The sequence below is a fragment of the Leptonychotes weddellii genome, chromosome 12 (assembly GCF_054177405.1).
Source record: "Leptonychotes weddellii isolate Sample4059 chromosome 12, ASM5417740v2, whole genome shotgun sequence".
NCBI lineage: Eukaryota > Metazoa > Chordata > Mammalia > Carnivora > Phocidae > Leptonychotes > Leptonychotes weddellii.
The window spans coordinates 59,672,279-59,698,483 of record NC_138380.1 but is presented as its reverse complement, the minus strand read 5'-3'; the positions used below and the strand labels follow the sequence as shown (position 1 = coordinate 59,698,483).

At 38.7% G+C, this 26,205-nt stretch overlaps 1 protein-coding gene across 3 annotated transcripts in view; it reads left to right on the top strand.

Annotated features, from left to right (window-relative positions):
- The window catches only part of UMAD1 (UBAP1-MVB12-associated (UMA) domain containing 1), a 201,872-nt gene extending 181,359 nt beyond the window's left edge, over positions 1-20,513 (top strand). For all 3 annotated transcript variants that reach the window (XM_081800504.1, XM_081800505.1, XM_031031422.2), the window contains one exon: positions 18,609-20,513. In XM_081800504.1, the coding sequence (XP_081656630.1) occupies positions 18,609-18,866 (258 nt within the window). In that variant the 3' untranslated portion in view covers positions 18,867-20,513. The remainder of the gene's footprint in view (positions 1-18,608) is intronic.
- Positions 20,514-26,205: the final 5,692 nt, after the last annotated feature.

The window sequence follows — 26,205 nt, the reverse complement described above, 5'->3', positions numbered from 1 at the left end:
CTCTCCCTTTCCCTTTGCTCAAAAACAGACTCTTACGTACAGAAAACACACTGGTAGTTGCCAGAGGGGAGGTGAGTTTGGGGGGGTGGGCAAATAGACATTAAGAGGTGAAAATTTCCAGTTATAAAATAAGTCACAGAGATGAAAAGTACAACAAAGGGAATATAGTCAATAATGTAATAATAACAGTGTGACAGATGGTGACTACACTTATTGTGGTGAGCATGGAATAATGTTGAGAATTGTTGAATCACTGTTGTACACCTGAAACTAATATAACATTGTGTGTCAATTATACTTTAATAAAAAATAAAAGTTAGGCACCTATAAAAGTAGTTCAGCATAGACACATATGTTTATTTCTGGACTTTTAATGCTATTCCATTGATATATGTCTGTCCTTAGGCCATTACCACACTGTCTTTTTTTAAAGATTTTATGTATTTATTTGACAGAGAGACACAGTGAGAGAGGGAAAACAAGCCGGGGGAGTGAGAGAGGGAGAAGCAGGCTTCCCGCCAAGCAGGGAGCCCAATATGGGGCTCGATCCCAGGACCCCGGGATCACAACCCCAAGCCAAAGGCAGACGCTAAACAACTGAGCCAGCCAGGCACCCCATTACCACACTATCTTAATTACTGTTGCTTTGTAGTAAGTTTTGAAATCAGAAAATGTGAGCCCTCCAATGTTCTTTAATGTTAAAGATTATTTTGGCAGTTCTGAGTATTTGGGAATTCCATATGAATTTGAGGACCAGCTTGTCAATTTCTACAAAGAAATCAGCTGGGACTCTGATAGGAATTGCATTGATTCTATATATGAATTTGAAGAATATTGCCATCTTAATATCATATTCTGATTCATGAACATGGGATGTTTTTCCTTTAGATTTTTTTTTAATTTCAACAATGTTTTGTAGTTTTCAGAGTATAAGTTTTAAATTTATTTCTAAATATTTTATTGTTTGATGCTACTGTAAATGAATTGTTTTCTTAATTTCATTTTTGGATTATTTATTGCACATGTGTAGAAATACAACTGGTTTTTTATATTGATCTTGTATCCTCCAACCTTGAACTTATTAGTTCTAATAGTATTTTGGTGGATTTCTTAGATTTTTCTACATGCAAGTTCATGGCATTTACATATAGAGAAAGATAGCATCCAGATTAGAAAGGAAATAAAACTACCTGTTTATTTTTAAAATATATTACTGATTAATTGCCTAATTGCTCTGGCTAGAACATCTAATAATATGTTCAACAGAAGTGGCAAAAGTGGACATCCTTGTCTTGTTCCTAATCTTAGGGGGAAAGCATCTGGTCTTTCATTGTGAAATATGATGCTTGCTTGGATTTTCTGAAGATGTCCTTTAATCAGGTTGAGAAAGTTCCCTTCAATTCCTAGTTGGGGGCGCCTGGGTGGCTCAGTTGGTTAAGCGACTGCCTTCGGCTCAGGTCATGATCCTGGAGTCCCGGGATCGAGTCCCACATCAGGCTCCCTGCTCGGCGGGGAGTCTGCTTCTCCCTCTGACCCCCTCTCATGCTCTCTGTCTCTCATTCTCTCTCTCGCAAATAAATAAAATCTTAATAAATAAATAAATAAATAAATAAATAAATAAATAAATAAATAAATAAATAAAATAAAAAATTCCTAGTTGGGTGAGTGTTTTTATCATGAAAGTGTACCCGATTTTTTTTTTAATTTTTTCTGAGGCTATTGAGATGGTCATATAGTTTTGTTATTCAATTGATATGGTATATTATGTTAATCGATTTTCCTAAACTCATGTAAATCATACTAGTGGACAGTACAAAGCTCATGCTACCAAAAGAGCATAATATTTTACATATATTGTCTGTATAGGTCTCTTTTCAAAAACTAATTTGGGGGGCTATGAGAAAGGAAAGAAGGAATAGCATAAATTGAGTAAATTTTTATGCAAGTGAAAGTATTCTTGTTTTCCTCTCAGTGATTACCTGCTCAGAATTTTAAAATTGTTTTCAAACTTGTGATTTGCTTTACTTTTTGTAGTTGGTGATCCAAATATTTTTTATAGCTTTTCAAGCAATCAGCATGAAATTTGTATTTTGAACTGCATCACTTTAATCAATTTTTGTTTAGGTTTTAGTTCAAAGCAATTAAACAAATAGGAAGTAAAAAACACACAAGGCCTTTTAGAAATTAACTGTGTGCTTTGAGCATGAAAGCACTACTTTCATTTGTGCTACTCTGGGCATAAATAGTGATGATGTACTTCCCCTTTTTTTCTACATTTAAGGGTCCACCCAGAAATTTGCAACTATATTGAGTCCCGGAAATGTTCTCATTCTCTTTTCTTGTCTGTGATATAATCTCTTAACATAGTTGGTTCAAGAATGATGTTAAGTCGACCCAGATCATGTGTTTGAGCCTTTTAAAGGCAAAGTATCTTCTCTGTTTCCTGAGAACAGATTGTAGCCCAGGTCCCGACACCTAGTGCCTTCTTGCCTTTACTCAGCAAGTGCCATAGGCTAGGGGATGTGGGCAGTTGAATCCAGTCCATGCTTGTCACTGGACAGTGAGTCACAGAGGGCTTGTCTCAGGAAGTGTCATCACTGTGTGGTCACTTTACTTTCTTAAATTTAACTAGAATATATTTGGTTAAGGTAAAAAGGTTACTTTAAAAATATATTATTCAGGCATCACAACACTGCTTTTTAGGGATTAAAAATGTCTAAATAGTCTGTAATTTTAGGGTGTCTACGATCCACATAAATTAGCATATCCAGCTGGATATAAAAATGACAACATGCAATGTTTTCCCTTGTCTTTGGTTTTTGTTTTTTTTAAAAAAAAAGTTATCTTCCACATTACATGTGCTTCTCTTTGTTTCGAGAGAAAAAGAAAGTAGGAATATTGGAAAAGTATTCTATAACCCTTTCTGAAGGGGAAAATACTTTTGAAACAATTTGACAAAGTCTTTAGAAACAGTGCATTTACAAGGTATGAAGCGAAGTTTCCTTAGACGGTGTCAGGTTTGCGGGGCAGCATGGAATAGTGAATCAGAGTACAATCTCAGAGTTAGACTCAATTCTTTGGATTTCAGTATTCCCCATCTGTTAAATGGAGGTGAAAGCAGTATGTACATCACAAACAAAAAATTAAATGAGAGGACACAGGTAAAGAGCTTAGAGCAGTGACTGGCAAGTAAGTGCCCATTTACCTGTTTACCGATGTCTGTGGCAATAGACGTAGGTACACTGTTACAACCTTAAGACTGACTCAGAGTTGATAAAATTAGAATTAGTAATGCTAATATAATTTACTTACTAGTATATATCAAAGCTCATCATCTAAATCCTTACTTGCACTCTCACGGGTAGGCCATAAATTAGTTTCCTTAATGAATTCCCATCATCAACTCACCAATAAAGTAGGCATGGGAGGGAAAACAGAAGCTCTGCTGGACTCTGAGTGTAGCTTCCATACATTTAAGACCCCTTTTGGAAATTATAGGCGTTGGTTTTTAAGCCACTTTGGCAGTGGAAGCCATAGCAGTTATTTCTAGAAGGCTAAAAGAAGATCTGTACTAGGTCCTGAAAATCAACTAACTTGGAAATACCAGACCTTTGAAAACTAGTGCTCAGATTACCAAGGACCACCATGTAAATGGCTGGGTCACAGAGAGTTAACTGCTGCTGCTGCTTCCTTCCATGAGGCCTTTCCGTTCCCTACTTCAGCCATCATGAACACCACACTGACCTATGGTGCAGTCACTGGTTGGCCAAAAGGGAACTAGGTGAGGCTCTTCCTTCTCCTATCCTGTCTGCCATTTCTATCAGCAGGTCTATTATGTTCACACTTTGACTTCTGATAACCAGTCATTCCCACCTCCAGTGAATTGCTTTCTTGTCCTACACATGCATCTTTCTTAATCTCTTTCTTTTTACCAGATTTTACCACTTAATCTACTTTGTCACCTTGCTACTGATGGGATTAAAACAAAAAATCTTGAATACAACTCTCCAGACTTCCTAGAGATACTTCTAATGAAAATACCTGACAATGCACCTAGGCCAGCAATCTTGAAAGTACTCCAAAGTACCCTCCAGATTCTCTACCAAAGTTCAGCTCCTACAACTATATTTGCTTTTTTTTTTTTTAGCACTGACAGTCAAGATAATTTTTAAATGTTTAATCTGGCTTATTGTTATTCTGATTTTAATATTAATAATTTCCCTACATGTATTTATTGCAAATATACAGGATTTCATCTCTATTGTGGACCCACTGGCCTGAGAAAATACATTCTGAGTTCTTAATAATTATAACAGTGGTTTTTTTTAGGGCATAACTTGATAGAAGATTGGAACCTACATATATATATATGTATACACACACACACACACACACACATATTTATATGTAATTTTTTTTTTTTACTCCAAAGTTTGTTTTTTATCATAATGAAGAGCAGTGTAAGTTAGGTATTCTTCCATGATAGGAATAGGAGTCCTTTTCATAACCTTTGGAGTATTGTTCTGAGTTATAAGTTTCTTCTCAAGATATATAACTATCAGTTGATACTTTGTTTCTATAGTTATTATTTATATTAATTTAAGTGCTATTTCCTTAAGAATTTTTACTAGTGCAGAAGATTTAGGGTCTAAGTCTACTTGGAATTATGGTACTTTACAACTGGATCATCTGGTCCAACTATTTCATATTTTCAGAGGAGTTAATTGAAACACAGAAAGCTTAAATGTTTTGTGTAAGGTCACATGGTTTATGGAGACAGTAGTCATTGGGACTTGGATCTAGTGCTCTTTCCAAGCCTTGCGGATTAATTTTCAACTTGAAGTAAAAGTAATAGTATATATTCTGATAATTAACTTCTTTCTCCCTAAAAACTTAGGAATCCTAAAAAAGGATGTCCCTAAGAATTGATTCTATACTAAGCAAGTATTCTGCTGTTCATCTGAAAGCACTTTTCAAGCACAATGTGTATTTTCCTTTTTGGTTACTTTGTTGAGGCATTTAAAATTTTTTAAATTAAAATTTTAAATTAAAAAATTAAGATATTTTAAATTTTTCTGTAAATTTGGGCATGATTGTGGCTTCTCATTTTTAATTAATTCTTAGCATTATTCACTCTGTATTTTGTTGGGTAGACTTTCCCCAAAAGCAGGTAATGACATCTCGTACCCTTAAAATAACACACAAAAGAATTACAGCATTGAGTTCCAGAGTGGGTGGAAGGTCTTAGAGATTATGGTGCTGCTTCAAACAGGATTGAAATACCATCAATTATTTATACTCAAATTTTAATCCATAAAATATTAAGTTGGCAAAGCTTACTTTAATTATGATTGTTAAAGCTAAGCAAAGTGTGTATTATAAAAAGGTACATACAAATTTATTATACCTTAAAAAATCACAATTCAAAATAAGCAGGAAACATATTTTATGTTCCCCTCACTTCAGTTCTTGCTAACTTTTCTCCATGTACATAAATACTCTGTACTCCTATATTCACTGAATCCTGACAGTCCTTTTAGAATTATTTCCTGCTTTCCTACTTTGTTGATTGTACTGTAGTTTAAAAATACTGTCCTACAATAGCCAAAAGGTAGAAACAACCCAAATGTCTATTAACAGCTGAATGGATAAACAACCTATGGTACATATTTAGCTTCAGAAAGGAATGAAATTCTGATACATGATACAACATACATAGTCTCCAAAAACATTATGCTAAGTGAAATAAGCCAGTCACTACAGGATCAATATTGTATGAGTCCATTTAAATGAGGTCCCTAGATAGGCAAACTGATAGAAAGTATAATAGATAGAGGTTACCAGGGGCTGGGAGGAATGGAGAGTTGTTTAATCGGTACAGTCTCTGCTTGAGATGATGGAAAAGTTCTAGAGATAGACAGTGGTAGTATCTGCACAACTGTGAATGTACTTCATGCACTGAATTATACACTTAAAAATGGTTAAGATGCTGAATTTTACATTGCATATATTTTACCACAATAAAAAAATATTCTCCTGAGTTAGCCATAAAATAAAATCATAGCACTCTCCATTGGGCTCTAAGTATATACCATGAAGGGACCATGCCTCTTGCCATTCTGATTTTTAGCCCCTTCATTCTCACACTGGGGTGGAGAAAACACAGCTGTATTTACTTTTCCATCCACCTCTTCTGTTTTGAAATACAACCTTTTTTTGCAAATGAGAGCCAAGGTCAAGTGACTACTCACCATTTTAGCTTGCCAAGCATTGTTTTTTTCTAGCAGAGTGCTGGGTTAGGTACAGCAAGTGTGGGTAATGTAACTCATATGCCCTCTGAGTGGAATTTAATTAGCCTACCTTCATAATTTCTGTACTCCATTTGGTATGATGCATTTCCCTTCACTTTCATCTCAAATGTACAGTTGTGTATTCACTACTCTAGTATTTCCAAGTGTGTGGCCTAGTCCACACATCAGATTGAAATTACAAAGAAAATAAGGTTTTTCCTATCCAATATTTTCCCATTTCTTAAAGATTTTTTTTGTTTCCTGAGATTAGAAAGATGTTTATATGCAAGGTGAACATGAGGTCCTACTGATAATCATCTTTGAATTCTGGCTATGGACATGGCAATTCTATGTACATACTAAAAAGTATATATTTATGTCTTCACATAATAATAATATAAACTGACAAAATACAAACTTTTCAGTGCAAATTAAGAGCAGAACAGATTAGCTTCCTGTCTTCAAACAACCTTAACATGACATAATTGCATTTTTATTGTTTATAATGACATATAAATGTTTGTTCTTAAAAATACATATTATACTTAGGTTATGAATTTGTTAAATGTTCATTCCATCAAAGCACTTGCCCCAAAAAACCCCAGCATGTAGCTATTACTTAATATCTTTAGATTTACTTTCATTTTGTATTTCCTACTACTATAGTATGCTATTTATTTGCATTCAACCAATAGGCGTTCTATTTATCTAATTATATAAAAAGTATAATAAAATATTTCTATTTTCTTACCATCTTTAAAATTAGAAAGTATTCCATTTCCTTTCTTATTGGTCTATGCAGACAGTTGAAGTGCTTTATTGTTTTATAAAATGAAAATCCTTCATTTGAGTGAAATTAATATTTAGTGTGCTGAGATGTACAAGATCATTTTTCATTGTTTTCCTTTGAAATTATCTGAAAAACGTGACCTTGTTGCATTTGCGTTCTAAAGGAGTTGAATAGATATTTAAAATAAGCCATATAAATGGGAAGTTAACTAGAATCCAGTGTGACTAATAAGGGATATCAAATTCTTCAGACCTGTGGTATACATAATAAGCTTAAAGAATTCATGTACAGAAGCCTAAGCCATTGTGTAGCCATGGCTGTGATCAGATGCTATAGTTTTTAAGCTTTTACATATTGTATCCAGCTTACTATATTTAACCAAGTAACAAGATGCTTAGTTGCACCGATCCTTTGAGCTCTAGTTCTATAGTGGCACAATCTGTACTTTTGGACCTTCATTCTCTACTCCAGATGACACTTGTCCATAGAGAAATTGCTAAGTCCATAAAACAAACAAACAAAACCCAGACAAGTTAAATTATTTCCCGTGATGATGGTCTTTACGTTGAAGGGGGAGCATTGGGTTGTAAATCAGGAAACACAGAGTACGCATCTCTGCCAATTAGCAGTGATGTGACCTTAGTCATTAAACTTTGAGCCTCAGAAGATGAGAATTGAAACAGTAGCTTCCCTATCAAATTTAACAGGTCGTGAGGCTCAAATGAAACAAAGTATGTGAAACTACTTCAAAAACTATATAAAGCACTAAACAAACGACATTTTCCCAAGATTCTGATTAAAACTTTTCTTATCCCACAGATTTAACTGAATTATGAAATTGATTAAATCATACCAGTAAGTTGTTTCATAGAGTATCATAGCACATGTAAGTTTTAAAAATCATTAGTTTGTTACAGTTTTAATTCTGGGATCATTTAAGATCTGCACGACTCTGTTTTTGTTTGTTTGGTGTGATTAATATGCCTCTCATTTTGGTATAAATGGAGATGTGTGGGAAATAGAAATTGGTGGGGTCATAATGTCCTAATAAAGGGTACTCCTTTTCCTCATCTGCATCCTGGGCCAATGGAGAAATAAGACCAAAGAGCCAGCAGACAGCAAAACAAAATGTCCCCCTTTCGACTAATGCAGCCTAGGCTAAAGGAGGGAGCTTAATGTAGTAGGGGAAATGGACTTCAACGCTCCCAGTAACCCCTGTGTAAACCTGTGGGGAAAGTTTAAGTCAGGACAACAGACACTCTTAACTCTGGTAACTTGTCTCCCTTGGTCCAAGTAGAGAGCGAAGAAAGAGACTTTCTCCAGGCTTAGGACCTTGGATGGTTTAGTGTCCCTCATCTAGAAACATGACCTATGGCTGTCATCCACCAACTGAGTAGCTCAGTCTACTTCCTCGGGGAGGAATAAGGGGTATGGCAGACAGCCAGGGAGCTTAGAGAAAAATTCCTCTTTATGGAAACCAGAAAAGTTGATTAAGGTTGATAAGGTTAGCTTCTTCCTCTCTCTGGATGGAGAGAGGAAGAATCTCTGGTGGATCTATGATAAAAAGTAGTTGCCACAGTCTCACATACATTATAGCAGAACCTTACTGAACTTCCATTGGGAGACACTTTTTGTGAAGTTGTTCATTTGGCAAGTCAAGAACAATCCATCTCATTCTTCAGGAAACTAAACTAGTTTTAAGTTCTATCTGTATTTAATACCATCCATGGTTCACCATGTGGGTGATAATACAGTGAGCAAAATCTTGTTAGAAAAAAAACAGATGTGGAAATCCAGCTTAACATAATAATTCCTGGCTTATTCAGAACAAATCTGAATATAAAGTTCATGAAGAAACTGCAGTTATTTAGTCATTCAGTAAACATGTATCGATCACCTATTATGAGCGGCATTGCTCCGATTGCCAGGGAAATGGAGATGAAAGCCGTTGTCCCTGGCTTTGAGTGGCCCATGATTTTTTGAGAGGTGACAGAGAATTCTAGTCCAGTATGATTTGTGTGGTGAGAGAGGTATGCACAAGCTGTTGTGGGAATACACAGGCAGGCAGTTGGCCCAGGTTGGAGGAGTTACTTGGGTAGATCTTTCTGAAAGAGTCCTAGTGTGCATCCTGAAGGGCAAGTTGAAATAGGCAAGATGAAGGGAGAAGAAGAAGAGAGAAAGATGTCTTCATTAAGGCAGAAGTAATCAAATGAGCCAAAGCCCAGAGCTAAAGGGAGAGCTTGGCATGTTTGGATAATAGTAAATAGCTTGGTATGGATTGAGACGTTCGGGAATGGTAATAAAAGAAATCAGAGGGGTAAGCAAGACCAGATCATAACTTATGTGCTACGATACGGAGTTTGCTCTTTTGTCCAGAGGCATTGAGAAGCGTTAAGCAAGGAAGAGCATGTGTGTTCAATATGACCAGCGAGAGGGAGAATGTAGTATAGAGGGAGTAAGGCCATGTGCAGGACACTCGTGCAGTATTCATGACACAAGGCCACAGGCTTGCATTAAGAGAACTGACGGTGGGATTGATGAGAAATGATGAAACTTGGGGAGACATTAAAAACCTCAAAATCAGTAGGACTCAGTCATTTACTGGATGGAAGAAGTGACAGGGAAAGAGAAAGATAATTCAGGCTTCTGTGTTTGGCAGTCATTATACAAAAAATATTAGAAGAGCATTGGGTTGGAGTAGAGCTGGGCAGGACTTGTCAGGTTCAGAACATGCTGAGTTCAATATTCCAAAAGAAAAGAAAGGTATAATAGGAGTTGAACATGTGGGTCAAAAGCCCCAAGTAGAAGTCTGGGTTCGAGATGGGTGTGGGCGTGTACGCACATGCATGCATCTACATACTCATCTACTTTCAGGGAGTGGAGGGATAGGGCAATAGGAACCACGGATATGGATAAGCTCCTCTAAGGAAGTGTGTAGAGACGAGGAAGAATAAAGGAACAGAAATTAGACCCTGGAGAATATCATTTCAGAAATAGACAAAAGAATAATCAGCTAGACAGAGGCAACACCACGAAGTGGCACAGAAGCCAGAAAATAAAAACGCAGAGGGTCACCAGTCTCAAGTGCTACAAAGAAGTCACATAAGGTTAGCACTTCAGAACGGCTTCTCAGTTTAGCACAGTGTGATTATTCGTAACCTTGGACAAAGCAGTGTCAGCACAGGGGCAGAGAGAGAAGGCAGACCGCAGTGGGTGAGGAGTGAGACCGACAGCGAGTGTCAGCAATCATCTCAGCCTGGCTGTGAAAAAAGGGAGAAAGATAGTGTGGGCGTTCAGTGGGTGAGATGCCAGTGGGTGTGAAAGACCTCAGCAGAATTTTCTGTAAATGGTGAATTGACTTTATAAAAGATCGGCAATTGGGAGCCACCTCCTAAGGGATGAAGCCGCGTCCTTGAAGAGTAGGGACAGGATGGGTGTGGAGCCCTGGGGAGGGATTTCTCTTTGGGTGGGAAGAGGGCAACTTGCCTGTGGTGGTAGGAGGGAAGCGTGGAGGGGCAGAGATGTGGTAAGTAGAAGAGATCCTCGCCTGATGATTCATGTTTCCTCTGCAGAGTGGGGTCCTGGCCCACTGGCCAGCAGCGAGGGGCCAGGTGGTGATGTAGGGCAAGAGGAGAGCAGGGGTGAAATATGGGCTGGCAGGAATGAGGGGGAAGGCCTACAGGCAAATACAAGATTCCTGGAGAGCTTCAGGTCAGAGATGATGAACTTCTATAAACTACCTTTTAAAAACATTTTTTAAAAAAATCACTAGAATAGCCTTTTTTATGTCCCAAACCCGTATTAAAGAGGATCCCATGCTGAACATACTGTTTTTTGCTGGTTCCTTTCCTAAAATGCTTCTCTTTCCTCTTTCCACTGCTCCCCCACTCTAGTTGGCTGTACGGAGGATTTTCCGGCTTCAGTGAAGCCACTTTTCCAAGAATGCGTGGAACAGATTACAGAAGCCAGTGCCAGCCTGCTTCCTTCCCCCTCTTCACTTGCATAGGTTCAGCGGGAGTTCTGAAAAGAGGAAGTCAGGAGAACTTTTTTTTTTTTTAAAGAAAGATGGAAGAAGCAGGAAGCACAGGCAGGTGGAAATACTGGGGGGGGGGGGGTGCGGCAGAAGAAAAGAGAACAAATACTGAAAAAAAAAATCATGAACCAAGTTGCAAATTGAAATGATGTCAGAAATCAGAAAGGAAAGGGAGCAAAGAAAATACCTACTTTCTAACCTGGCCTCTTAGTTTGCTACTCTAATATATGGCATCCTCAACCTGGGAGGCCAGGCCGTATGGGAAACAGGTTGGCAGTGAATTCAGCTTTGTCTCCTGCCTAATTTAGCTGTATCCGTGGTCAGGTGTTCCGGGCTTTTGTTTGTTGCTTTGGCCTAACCCCTCGATGTAAAAAATCAAGTGTGGGGTGCCTAGAATATCTCAGAAAAAAGGGGGACCCGATTCAGGGGCCACAAGTGGACGCTTGTGCTGTGCAGGTGTTGTGCTCTGCGTAGGGAGGATTTGCAGAAAAGCAGCGAACGGGCTCCACCTTTGCCAAGTAATTTCTCCCTAGCGAAGGGAGACTATTGCTTAGGACTTATGTAGGTAGAAGAGACCAGCCCCTTGGCTTTCATCAGCTAGCCAGCCATTTATTAGCAACTAGCCTCTTAGAAAAAAGAAATAAATAAGGAGGCTGAGTACTGCCTTACTCTAAACTGTGCTGTTGCTCCTCTTCCCTTCTAACCTCTTGTCCCCTGATGCTTCTGACTCACGTTTGCCCCCCAGCCCACCCCCGTCAAGACACTGATGTAATGCAGGCAGATACCAGCTGAAGCCAGAATAGAATGGATAGTTATCTGGGGAGATGAAGTGACAGTGTTGCCCGTTCGGGCTATTGTTCAAAGGAACATGTCTTTTATTTATAGATGTTAGAATTTAAAGGCATAGACAGCCAGAGCTTGGCATCACCTCTTCTTACTGTAACTCGTTTCCTAGAATATGCTTTAGCATATAGCTACCTTCTTTGCATGTAAATTGAAGGTGTGAGATGTGAGTTTTATACGTGGTTTCATATTCTTCTAATAGGTTCTGTGACCGTTTTGGTTAAGGTTGGTTTCTAAATTTTAATGCTTCAATATTTTGCTTTTATAGGACACTATTTTATCTCTACTTCTCCGAGGCACGGGTTGCCTTAAAAAGGAGGAGGTTTGAAAAGATGCCAAATATAGGTGATGTTCATATTAATACAATAGTCATACTTTAGTCGGGAAGTCTCCACGTTGTTAGCAGGTTTGCAAAATTGGCACCCCTTAATAGATTTCATGGTGGTTTGGGGGGCTTCTGTGCCAGGAAAAATGTAGTCTGTTCTCAAACCTGCATTTCCTTGCTTTCAAATACCCAGGAGCGAGGTTCACAGGATGCCACTAACCTTCTGTTGCTCCAGGGAAGTGACTTCATTTTTCTAAGCCTTTACTGAAAAGTGTTATGTGCCTTGTATTCTTGGACTGTGTTTTTTTCGGAAGCTCTGAGAAGATTTTACAGATTGAACCTCATGAATCTTTGCAGCCCCTCTGCAAGAAAGGGAGGAATAGTGTCTATAAACCTTTTTGAATTATTTGAAACAAAGATAATAGAATGTGAGGATTACAAGATAAACTTGGCCAGCCCATTTTTTAACAGCTCAACTGATGAACAAGAAATAATTTTTATACAAACATAAAAATAGCTGATTAACTGTAAACTTTGTTGTAATGATATAGATAAGGAAATTTCTCTTCTCCCCAAGATTTAAAAAAAAATAAATTCTGACATGGCCTACTCCTACTTAAACCATGTGAGGACAAACATTAATTTGAAAAAGAAGTATTTAAAGCTAGATTATACGAAGGAACTTATACTCAAGAACATTGTCATAGCAGCCCTTCTGCGGACAGGATTAATCACAAAAATAACGAATATGTTTTATGAACATAATATTTGAAGTAATTTTTTAAAATTTGGCTATTAACCATAAGGTTAATTGATTCTTTTCTTCTTGCTCCATTGTGGTTAACATACTCATTCTTCTCTTTAAAGACCCATTTTATTATGCAAATGAAAAAACTGAAAGACTGTGTGTGTAAGAGAGAGGGCTGCTTTTTGCCAGGGAACTCATGCACCTGTTTCAGCCCTCAGCCCCCACCTCTGCTTCCACTGGCTGCCAAGCTCGACTTCGTGAGCAGAGTAGAGGGTGTGGGGTCCTTGAATTTTGACTCACATTTTCTTTGTGACTTACTCGTGTTTTGCCTTATAGTTTCTCCCCTTCCAGCTCTCAGCATGCCAACAGCAGCTGCATCATGGCACTCACCCTGCTGCCAAGAGGGCAGGCAGCCTCCTTGGAGACTGTAACGTTGCACTCGAGCCAACTGTTAAGAAATAGAGGGTGGAGTAATACATACAGCACAGCTGAAATTCAGAGCCTTCTAGGAGGCATTTGGTGGAACACTTTGTCTGTGGTATTTTTACATTAATTTTTGGAAACTTTTTATTTTGGACAGTTTTCAGACAAAGGTAGAAAGAATACATGTAGCACATTCCCGCATACCTTCTACCTCTCCGTTTCAACTGTGATCAACTTATAGACAATCTTGTTTCACTGACCCCAGCGTTTCCCTGTGGTTTATCCAGACTACTGGTAGATTTATCTCTGGGGATAAATATTTTATAAATTACAGTTGCTTTTCTGTCCTTCTGCAGTCTAAGGTCTGTCACCTTAATGATTTTTTCAATCCTCTCTTCCTAATGGTAAAAGATATTAGAGTCTTTTTTCCTTCTGAATTAGGCCAGGATATGCTATGTTGGCACCTGTCATATTTTGTGATACCATCCCCTCAATTTTCAGGGCTTTGTTCATTCAGTTGCCCAATCTATCCAAAGCTGAGGTGTGCGGGGTCTTCGAATGTGGAGCCTTAAAGGTCACCGGGCTTGATTCTCAGGGTTACTACAGACTAGCTCTATAACCCAGGACAACTTCCTTCACCTTGTGTGCTTCCGTGCCCTCTTGTTTTTAACAGGGGACTAATAATGGTACACGCCCCACAATGCTGTGGTGGGACTTAAATGGGTGAGTACATTTAAACAGCTCAGATGGAGACTGGCACAAAGTGCCCAGTTTATGCCGGTTGCTGCCATCCTCCTCTTCCTCCTCCTCCTCCTCCTCATGATTATTTGTCCTCCCTCATCACTCATTTTACAGACTAGAGAAGTGAGGCCCAGGCAGGTGAAGTGTACGGCAGTTTTATCAGGAGAACTTGAACGAGGAACCATATGTCTCAATTCCTTTATTATCCAAGATGCAGTCTGCCAGAGGGTTAAACCTTAGAAGTTGGGTGTTGAGAAAGCAAAGCAGTACGGGTAATACACCTCCTCGTTAGTGGAGAAGGTGAGATTTCAAGAATGCTTTTGTTTAAGAAAGGAGATGATTTGGCTAAGGAAATGGAGAACGTTCTGTACACAATAAAGAGAAGAAAGTTCAAGCATGGGATGCTACTAACGGATATATCTAGGGAACATTTGTGCATGAGATTAAGAGAGAAGGCAAGATATAAGAGAGGAGGGTAAGATAAGATGATGTCAAAAACTGAAGAGGGGCGCCTGGGTGCTCAATCCGTTAGGCATCTGACTTTTTTTTTTTTTTTTTTTTTGACAGAGAGAGACACAGCTAGAGGGGGAACACAAGCAGGGGGAGTGGGAGAGGGAGAAACAGGCTTCCCATGGAGCAGGGAGCCCAATGTGGGGCTCGATCCCAGGACCCTGGGATCATGACCTGAGCTGAAGGCAGACGCTTAACGACTGAGCCACCCAGGCGCCCCATAGGTATCTGACTCTTGATTTCGGCTTGGGTCATGATTTCAGGGTCATGAGATGAAGCCCCGCATGGAGCCCTGCATCAGGCTCTACACTCGGCACAGAGTCTGCTTGGGATTCTCTCTCTCCCTTTTCCCCTCCCCGCCCCGCTTGTACACTTTCTCACTCTCTCTCAAATAAATAAATAAAATGTTAAAAAAAAAAAAAGATGGGTGAATCCTAAATTTTATCTAAAGCCAAGTGGCATTACCCATTCCCAAAGTTTTAATTTATTCACTCATTTTAACATGTGCTAAGCATTATTCTATGTACTTATGAATATCATTTCATTAATCCTCATTGCAATCCTGTGAAATAGGTACTGTTCTTGATCTCATAATATAGCCAAGGAAACTGAGGCATGGAGAAGTTAAATAACTTGCCCAAGACAATAAGCAGGAGACCTTGGATTTGCACCCAAGCAGTGTGGTTCTAGAATCTGTGCTCTGAACACTCTGTTGTGCTGCTCCACGGTAACCAAAGCCTCCATGCATAGGTCATCTTGAAGAAAGCAGCGATAGCTAGGTGAGATCCTCTAAAGAGGCTGGAATTGTGGCATCATTGCTCACTGATACCTGTGCTCTCATCTGACCCAGGGATCCTTAGTATTTAAGTCTCACTCAGGTTTCAGAAGGCAGGTTCTGTCCACTGCGTCCATGGACCTTTCTAATAAGCTTTGTCGTAGCAGGGTGTGGTTACACTGTTCTAGTTACAGTCCTAAGAAAGTACTCTGGTGTTTTATTTTCACCGGAAGTGAGGATAACTCTTGCTAGGATGTGTTTAGTAAATGACTCTGAGTTAACCAAACAAATATTTCTTGAGGGCCTCTGTTCTAGGTGGGGATGCCTTGTGAAGAGACCAGTTCCTCTCCTACAGAATCTCCATGGAGTTTTCCTTTCTAGAGCTTCTCATTAGCATAACAACAGTGTCATTTCTCTCAACTCATACAGCAAAAGAAAAATCAAGAGAAACCTCTCCTGACCCCACATCCCTTTCTAGCTACTGGCCCATGTATCTTTTTCCCATCTGTAGCACCATGTCTCAAAATGTTGTCTGTTCTCATATTTTTCTTTACTTGCCTTCCTTGCATCATCTTTTTTTTTTAAGATTTATTTATTTTAGAGAGAATGTGTGTGCAAGCAGGGGGAGGGGCAAAGGGAGAGGAAGAGAGAGAAGCAGACTCCCCACTCAGTGTGGAGCCCAACATGGGACTCCATCCCACGACCCTGAGATCATGACCTGAGCCCAAACAGAGTCGGATGCTCAACTGACTGAGCCACCCAGGCGCCCACCTCCCATCATCTTTTAAACACAGCACCAAGCAGACTTTCTCCTCGAGATCTCCCCCAGCTCCAGACTCCTGTCGGATCCCCCTATCTAAAACAGCTCCTCATCTTCCTGCTACACCCGCTCCCTGCTGACACTCTTTTCCCATCCCTGTAAATGGAGAATGGAGACTCCATCCTTATTGCTCAAGCCACAAACTTTGGCTTCATCCTTGCTCCGCTCTTGCTCTCACACCCCACATCCATTCCATCAGCAAATCCTATTGGCTTTCTTCTTGGTCTATCCACAATCCAACCATTCTGTCTCACCTTTAGTATCAGCACCTAATCCACAATCATTTCTCATTCCCGGCTGGTCTCCCTGCTTCCTTCCCTGGACACAGGTACCCCCCCCCCCGCAAACACACACTGTCTATAGTCATCAGTAAGAATTTATCTCCTCTGTAACAATATGTCCTTCAAAAAATTTTTAAAGCCCTCATGCAACAACACGGATGAATCTCATATATAAAATGTTAAGTAAAAGAAGCCAGAAACAAGAGTTCATACTGTATTATGCCTTCATTTAAAATACAGGTAAAACCAGTCTGTGCTGTTAGAAATCAGAATGGTGACTGAGGGGCAAGGAGTTGATTGTGACTGAAAGAGCACCTGCTGGGCCTCTGGGGAGCTGGTCACTTCTATTTCTTGATCTGGGTGCTGGTTGCTCACAGGTGTTTGGTTGGTTAAAACTTAGTAGGCTGTACACTTACGATGTACCCTTTTCTGTATTCATTTTCCATTTCAATAACAAGTTTAACGAAACTGTTTCCTACACAGAAAACCATTCTCCTCTAGACTTAGGAGGAATTTATCAGCACTTACAATTATTACAATGTGAGCCCCATGCAGGGAAAAATCTTGTCTGCTTTCATCCATTCAACAAAGAGTTATTGAGCACTGGGCACTGATCTGGGCACTGGGGATACAGCAGTGAACATGGGAAGTGAAACTCCTTAAGCTTCCAAGGGGTGATATCAGAATAACTTATACACCATAGAACAAGGTGCTGAGGGCTATGGAGAGGAAAAAGCAGGAGAGGGAGACGGAGTACTGGAGTGCGGGAGGTGAGGGCCAGGCTGCAATTTAAATAAAGTGGTCAGGAAAGGCCTCCTTGAGAAGGCTGTGAGAGAAGGAAGCCGGGTATGTCTGGGAGAAGAACCTCCTGGGCAGAGGGACTGGAGAGGAAAGGCCCAAGGCAGAAGCAGGCTGGGTGTGCACGAGCAACAGCAGGGGGCAGTGGGACTAGAGAGGAGGGAGCCAGGATAGCCTAGCTGGGGACACTGGCAGAGAGGTGCCCTGGGGCCAGAGCAGGAAGGGCCCCGTTGGCCTCTGTAAAGACTCTGCAGTTTTATTCTGCATGAGACCCGGTTGAGGGGGTGGGGGAGTCAAGTTTTGCCTAACCTGGTTTGAGGTAGGTTTCAGCTGCTTGGAGCAGCAGGTCATTGGTTCTCATTTTTGTAAATACACTTCAGTTTTGTATCCATTCTCCTGGTGATGGATACTTAGTTGGGTTCCAGTTTGGGGCTTGCATAGAGTGCTATGAACACCCTGGTGCACATCTTTTGGTAAAGTACCATATGCAAGGTATACCAGTTTTAAAGAAATTGAACAAGATATATCAATTCTTATCTGAATACCTTGGGTAATATAACATGCTAGTTCCAGCGAAAGTCAGGCAGTCAGTCAATACTTATGGTTCACATTCGAGGTAAATGTTCAAGTATGTATCAGGGTATACAAGGTGGAGGATACATGCATACATACAAAGTATGCAAGGTAAGTTATGCAAGGTGGAGAATACAAAGAGATGTCAAATAGATTTCTTGCCCTCAAGTACCCTAGACTCTAGTTGGGGATAAGACATATGTATAATCAAGGATAGAAACAGTAAATGCCAAATAAGATCCTAGGCATTTTGCCCCATATTCTCTCTGAAGCCGGCAAGGTCACTTTGGACTACGTTGATAAAAGATTTCACAGGGAAGCTGGGAATTCTGTAGAGCCTGAAAGCATACATCAGATTTGTGAGCCAGACTTTGTAGACATTATCTGGGCTAGGGAAATAGCAAGAATGCCAATTTGTATTTGAGGGGGCCATGGGTGGTCAGTCTGAGTAAGAGTAGGGATTAGAATTCATTTCAAAGCCTAGTAGAGATCTAGATGGATGTATTTCACAAGTAGAGTAAATAACAGCATTCTAATCTGGGAATATTTCTATAGTCAAGATTTCTCAATCATTTTTGCTATAGTAACGCCACATTTACCACTACTAAACCTCAAAGTCCACGAGGTCTAAATGACTTAAATATATATGTATTTTTAGACTGGCAAAGAAAACTCATCCAGTGTGACTGTAGCAAGCCCCGAGATGGAAAATAAGGCAGGCCAGACTTTGGAAAACAACTCATTAATGGCCGAACTCCTGAACGACGTACCCTTCACCTTGGCCCCACATGTCCTGGCCGTGCAGGGCACCATCAGTGACCTTCCAGACCACTTACTCTCCTATGATGTCAGCGAAAATTTATCACGGTTTTGGTACGATTTCACTCTTGAAAATTCGGTGCTCTGTGATTTGTAATCTTTATGTCTATTTGCACTGTAACAGCTTTAAACAAAAGTTTGCCCATTTTATTTAACCTGTTTGATGTTCTTTGCCATTTCACTGCTTAAAGGAAAAGCAAGGATCTTAAAGCAAAGAAAACGACATTATGTTCATTACTCTATTTGTTTAAAAGGTGGACTTAATTCTGCTTCCTTTCCCCCAGATAATAAATATAAAAACTAGACTGTCAAGGTTTTATGAAAGGAGCAGATTCCTTCAACCAGTCTCTCAAAATACAACCCCTCAAGTGTATCTTAGGAGAACTGTGAGAAAGAGCTATGGCACTTTTCTTAGTCACCTAACTCTGAAGTCTACGCTTAGAATGAGTGTGATTTCTCTTCTGTGGTTTGGAGGAAGCTTGAATTAATGTTACTCCCTTTCTTCTTCCATAATGTTTATGAATGAATTCAGAAAAAAAAAATGTTGCCAGTTAGCTTAATTTCTTCAGTCCCAATTTAGACACCGAGGTGGAAATGTAAAACTTTTCCTAAACAGCAGTGGTAGTTTGCTGCTCCAGGAATGCTGTCCCTGCTCTGGATGCTATTTCTTTTGAGGGATACATGTGATACATTTCAGTTTCCTCAAAGCCATGGCAGCCCTTTCCACCCTGAATGGTTCCCGTGGGCCTGCCTTTGTTTTCTGCCTCGTTGCTACTCCAGAGCGTGGGCCGTCACCACTTTCCAAAGAACTTCCCCTGCTTCTGCTTCAGTTGGCATTTGCTCCCCTTACCACATATGTTCCCAGTTTATGAAGAGATCCACGTTTCCTTTCAACCTCTTTGCCTCCTAAAGAAAAGCATCTCATGATGATACATATTATTGCTGATAATACCCTTATTTAGAAATTTGTTGGCCACAATACAGATGGAAATGTTTTGCTGCTAGAAAAGCTGAAATCGACTCATTTCCAATTAGAGTGTAGGCAAAACACCTAACCATGACTTTTAGTTCTTGGCTATCCATTATTTATGCCAACTAAAGCAGTAAAGAACTGCCATTGGTCAATAAAATGTAAAGGGAAAAAGCAAATTGTGATAGAGTATTTTCCATGCATGGAAAATTTAGATCACATTTGTTTTGATTAGGAGCAATACAATTTATTGATTCTGCGCCAAATTGTAAGTATATTTTTCACAAAGATAGCGTGCCATAGCAAAACTAAACACCGTGCATAAAGGTATGTGAATCATTCGAGTTTTAATGTGTTGTGCATGTTTGTTTAATAAAGGTAGCATTGTCTTGATAAAAATGCCATATTATTTAAAAGTTAAATCAATATTTCTATTGACAAAAATATGCTTCATTTATAAATAATGTTACCACATGAGGTGAATGATTACATTAAATCTTTACAGTTTTCATAAAACATCAGTCTAGGAAATGTGACCTATTACTAACACAAATGTGAACATTTTATAGCAGTTTTTGTGAAAACATTCTTTTTAACATGCATGTTAATGTACCTTGAAGCTAAGTGTTATGTCATCAGTTTGTCTAATATATTTGTTGAATTTTGTCTGAAATACATTTCATTTATATTTATGTCTACCATCTTATAAATATGCTTGTATTTTCATTTGTCAAAAATAATTGTTATATATAAATAAATGTGAATTAAAATAAACTGATATTTTGATTATTTTCAGATCCAGAAAAAAATAGTTTTCTTTACCTTCATATTTGAATGCAAGTTATTAATTCTTTGTGAGGCACATATTTAAGTATATAGTTTATGCAGTGCCACAAAAATATGAAATTTCCACTTATATGTAAACTTTAGGGAATAACATTGAAAATGGTAAGATCACTAGTCCTGGCTTAACAGGACTGTAGAGATTTGAAAGAAATCACATGAATATCTAGTTCTAGATAGATCTCCATCATCACAAAATTTAGTAAGGACTAGTGTTCATGACCTTCTTTTAACAAAAACATTTTAGTTTTCTTAATCCTGTATATAAATCAATTGTTACTCTTTTAGAAATCAGCCAGCCAATTTCAATTACCCAAGAGAAACTTGAAGCCCAGAGAGGTCCAATAACCTAACTCACCTGGTTAGTGATAACCATTGAATTCAATAGTGTTCAGAATTAGAAAGTATAACAAAGCTGTATGCTCTGGTGGAAAGAGTTTGGGCATTTGAGGCAGCCAGACAGTTTGTAAAGGCTCACTCACAAGCTGTGGGACTTTGCTCAGTTCCCTAACTTCTAGTGTTCTTAGTTCCCACACTTGTTAAATAGTAATAGTATGCACCTTGCAGAGTTGTGTTAAGTTTTAGATGGTGTTTGTCAGACGCTTGGCATCATAAAGCTTGACACACCATAGGTGTTCTGAGAAAGGGAGACGCTATAATTCTCATTACTTACCACACATGCACACTAGTCTAACAAAATGCAAAATACATATTCACTGAACTGAACATATTAAAGAGGCATATAAAAAACAGCAATCTGCGTTTATTGTCGGTCTCTCCTGACCCATTATTTTTTTTTTCCATAGTAAATACCTAACTGTAAAAAAATTTTCTAAAATATGTTGGTTGACCTCTGCAATTCCTTAGTTAAGAATTCCCTACAGAACACTTTCTTTTCTCTCACTATCCAGCATCATGGCCGTTTTCCTTAATATAAGGTATCACTGGAAAAAGTACAGTAGATACAGATTGTACAAGTGCTTTTACTGAATCTTATTTTTAGCCCTGCAATATATTCAGGAAGTTGCATGTATTTTTTTTCCAGCTTTCTTTAATGGCATTTGCATCTTTTCCTAAAAGCAGAATTAGGTAATTTTGACCAACTTATTATGGTTAAATTTTTGATTGACTGAACTTTTATTTATTTTTTTTTTTTAAAGATTTTATTTATTTATTTGAGAGGGAGAATGAGAGAGAGAGAGCACATGAGAGGGGGGAGGGTCAGAGGGAGAAGCAGGCTCCTCGCTGAGCAGGGAGCCCGATGCGGGACTCGATCCAGGGACTCCAGGATCATGACCTGAGCCGAAGGCAGTCGCTTAACCAACTGAGCCACCCAGGCGCCCCTGATTGACTGAACTTTTAAAATTGTACTATTAGGTATTAACAAAAGCACATTTCTTAACAGTTTTGGAAATCTGTAATAGTTTGTTTTGTTTTGTTAAGTAAACATTCGGTGACACCAATACTTTTTTCCCCTTTTCAAAATAAAATGAGAAATTGGAAACAGTATGAAAGAAATCTTTTCTAATTTTCCCAGAATCCGGATGTCTTATAATTCTAAAGGACAGGTATGGAGTAGCAAGGAAATAATCTCATTCATGTTCTAAAACAGTGGTACATCGGACCTTACTCCCTTACCTATCATGTTAACAAATGATCAATAAATGAACATTGCCCTCGGTTATCTAGCAAAGAGTGTTACTTTCAGAGATAATACATTGTCTTATTAATATGTCAGTAGTAACATTCACATGAAATATAAGTATATTGGATAGGTGGCTGAAGGATATTACATCTTTTAAAGCCATTGAGAAATAAGGGTTTGTGGACATTATCTTTTGAGCATTTGTGTCATATTACTAAGGGCATGACCTAAATATTATTGAAAAATCTGAAATTCTCAAAATAAGTCTGACTCCGCTGATACTACATTGGCCTGAAAGATAAAGTAGCCTTATTATGTGTTAGGAAAATGACCCTTTATGCCATATGGTTTGGTACATCAGTGTGGGTGAGAGACAGATGTGTTGATTAATATGTAGGAGCTCTGTTACAGTCAATACAGCAGTATGTTAAACATCATTAAATCAACTTTTTATGTCAGGGTAGCTTTAGATTTATAGAAAAGTTACAAAAATAGTGCAGCATTCTGATATACCTCCCACTTAGTGTCCCCTGTTGTGAACATCTTACATTACTATAGTGCATTTGCTACAACTAATGAACCAACTTTGGTACATTACTATTAACTCAAGTCCACACACTATTCCGATTTCACGGTTTTCCCATCATGTTCTTGCTTCCCTTCTAGCATCCCATCCAGTAGAGCACATTACATTTAGTCATCATGTCTCCTTAGGCTACTTTTGGCTATGATAGTTTCTTGTTTTTGATGACCATAACATTTTTGTGGAGTACTGGTCAGGTATTTTGTAGAATGTCCTTCGATTGGGGTTTATCTAATGTTTTCACATGGTTAGATTATGGGTTTTTAGAGGTAAATTACAAAGATGAGGTGCCCTTCAGTGAGATCACATCATACCAAGGGTACATGCCATCAACATGATAACTCCTACTGATGTTAACCTTTATCACCTCGCCAAGGTAGTGTTTGCCAGATTTCTCCACTGTTAAGTAAATCCTTCCCCCACTTTTATACTCAAAATTTTGGCATTAAGTGATAAATCATAGCCCACACTCAAGCAGTAGGAAATTAAGCTCCACTTCCTTAAGAGGCAAGTAGCTACATCAATTATCTGGAATTCTTCCCCATAAGAGATATGCCCCTTCTCTCCAATTTATTTATTTATCATTTTCTTATTTATATTGGGACTCATGAATATTCCCTCTTTTCTTCCCCAAATCTAAATCAGTGGGAGCTAAGAAATATATTTACACCTTTATAAAAGTTAATAAAGGAAAATTTGGCACATTTTACATGGTGCACATGAATATCATTTGTTGCTGGATATTATAATATAGTCTATAATTTCCTCAGAAGTCATCTTCCTTTAGATATATTTCTCCTTAACTTGCCATGACTGGAACTGTATGCACAATAGACTTTCCCTGAGAGCTACGAGCGCTGCATTGTAAGTGGAGCCTTCTTCCATACTTGGCCTTTTCCTACCTCTCATTCCCATAATGATTGCATCTTACACATACTGTCATTCTTCAGCAAGTGGTGTAGAGGCAAGATTATAGTGTAATCATTTTCCTCTCTAAAGAGCCAAGATAACTCATGATACACAGAGCTCTTTTCTACAATAGATGACTTTTTTAGTAATCACAAAGCAAAGCTGTAGCTCCGTAAGTTTCTAAGGAAAGAAATGTTTCATTTTCAACGAATTAGTTTTAAGAAGCTGTATAAGGAAACTCAGTCTTCTTTCGGAGGGGGAGGTGCTCAAGAAACTCTAATTTTTAATTCTGATTAACCCAAACTGTGTGCTAAAACATGAAGTTGATCTCCTCCAATTTCACTTGGGGGAAAAAAAAATCAATCAGAGCAAAAAGCATCTTATTTTGTCCTTGGAAGAAACCTGAATATAGTTCTTTGTCAAGAATTTGCCCAGTCCCAATTTTAACCCCTACCAAGGAAATAAAATTCCTTACAATCAAAGGTAAGGCAAAGGATAATTGCATCCAGAACAACCCATCAGTACGCTAACTCTGAACCAGCCCCACAGACAGCGTTTTAGTTACTACCCAGGCCAGAGAGAGACTCAGACAATAGACTGTTTCAGAGGTCAGTTAAGGAGACAGCCTCCCACTTAGGACTGCTGCCAGGGACGTACAATCCAGTGTCTGACATCTGGGTTCTGCAGCTGCCAAGTCTGCCCCTTGTGTGGCCACAGGTGTTGGGCTATAATTCTGAGACACGTGGGGAAGAAGGAACAGGGTAATGTCAGTTTCACTGTATGTATGTGTGTCTGTGTACAGTTTTAATTTTAATCTTGTTTTTCAAAAGGTACATCATTGATTTTGTTTCAAAATTAACGTATTTCTGGATAATGGCAAGGAATATTTGGGAGGCTAACAAAGAAGCAGCTTTTGTTCAAGAACAAGGGCAAAACAAAGCCAAGTTCTTAGACCTACAGGGTACACCGTACACTAATATGCCATGTGTGGCATTGTTAGCTTAGTCATTTGAACAGGCCTTCTCAGGACTGAAAAGAAATAAAATGGATGCCAAAAAGCAAACAGGCAGTTGGTCTAAGATAAAACCTAACTACTTACCCTCTCCCAGTAGCCACCCGCACTGCAACATCCTTGTTTGGGATGTTCACGAGAATTTGTGTTTACCAATATGTGTATAAATACAGCCTGGGACACACTGTATCTACTTTTCTATGTCACACTATACTGTAACCATCAGTTAACACAGCTTAAAGAAGTAACACAGGAGACTTATCTATTCGGGGGGCAAATCTAGAAGTTCCTACCTCAGTTAAGTATTTGAGGTTCCTAACCTAAAGATATGGGCAGTAGTAGAAATGAAGATGATTGAGAGAGGGGAATGACACTGGTAAGTCAATAGTCAACATTTAAAAATATAGATCTGTCTATACCTCCATAATCAGATATACACTTCCTCCTTGTTTTGCCTAACTTCATAGTCTGAAATTGAATTTAATGGAAGAAGAAGGAATCTTCAGATTTCATCTTCTCACTGAATCTCTTCTAAGGAGAAATGCTTGAATCCTTAAACCAGTGTTTCTCCACCTGTTAAAACCAATGTACACTATGATTTTTTTTCCCACTGTATCTCCTACATATTTTACCGGTTTAGGAGCATTTTTGACAGGTTCTACTTTATATTTTCTATTACAAAGACGATAGATAAACTGAATATACTTTTTCAAAGTACAGCCACAACCCCATTTCCCTTAAGAATCTATGCTCTCTGATTGATGTTCCCTCGGACTTATGCTTGAGACATAGATCCTCGACTGGGCTTTGTTGAATGAATGAGTGAACCAATGAAATAAATCATTAAATTTTCTATAAAGGAGACTTCCCAAAAGCAAAAGAATAGAATTTTGAAACTTTTGTAGCTTTTCAGGCCCCAGTAAGTTCCCCAAATTATCATGCTGTGTTTATGCAGCTGAAAATAATGCTTAGTTTACCAAGCCTCTACAAATTGTGCCTTTTGTCTGTTTTGGGTATTCTCCATGTTTTTCAGGTTGTGTTTTCCTCTGCCCATAATGACTATGTATGTTCTCGTGATGAGTAAGAACTGATTCTAGACAATACAGTATATTTTGGTGCTGTGGATTAACTCATTTGAGGTTTTATCTAGCTGCCAAGTTTCCCTTGTGTGTTCTTTATTATTTTTGCATATATTTCTGCCCCGGAATTTATTAATCCTATATGACCTACCCTTGAAAAATGTCTTCATCTTTCATATGCTTTCCTAAGCACATTTCAATATTTCAAATGCACTTGGTTTAGATAAAGACATTTTTCTAGGATCAGTAGTACAACTTTCCTTTAGAACTCTTCTGTATCTCTGTCTTACATTTCCTACCAATCAGTTCTCTTCCGTCGTCGCCATATGAACACGTTTAGATCCTTTCCCTCTAAGTCCAGCTGTAAACTCTTTTTCCATCTATTTGGAGTCAAG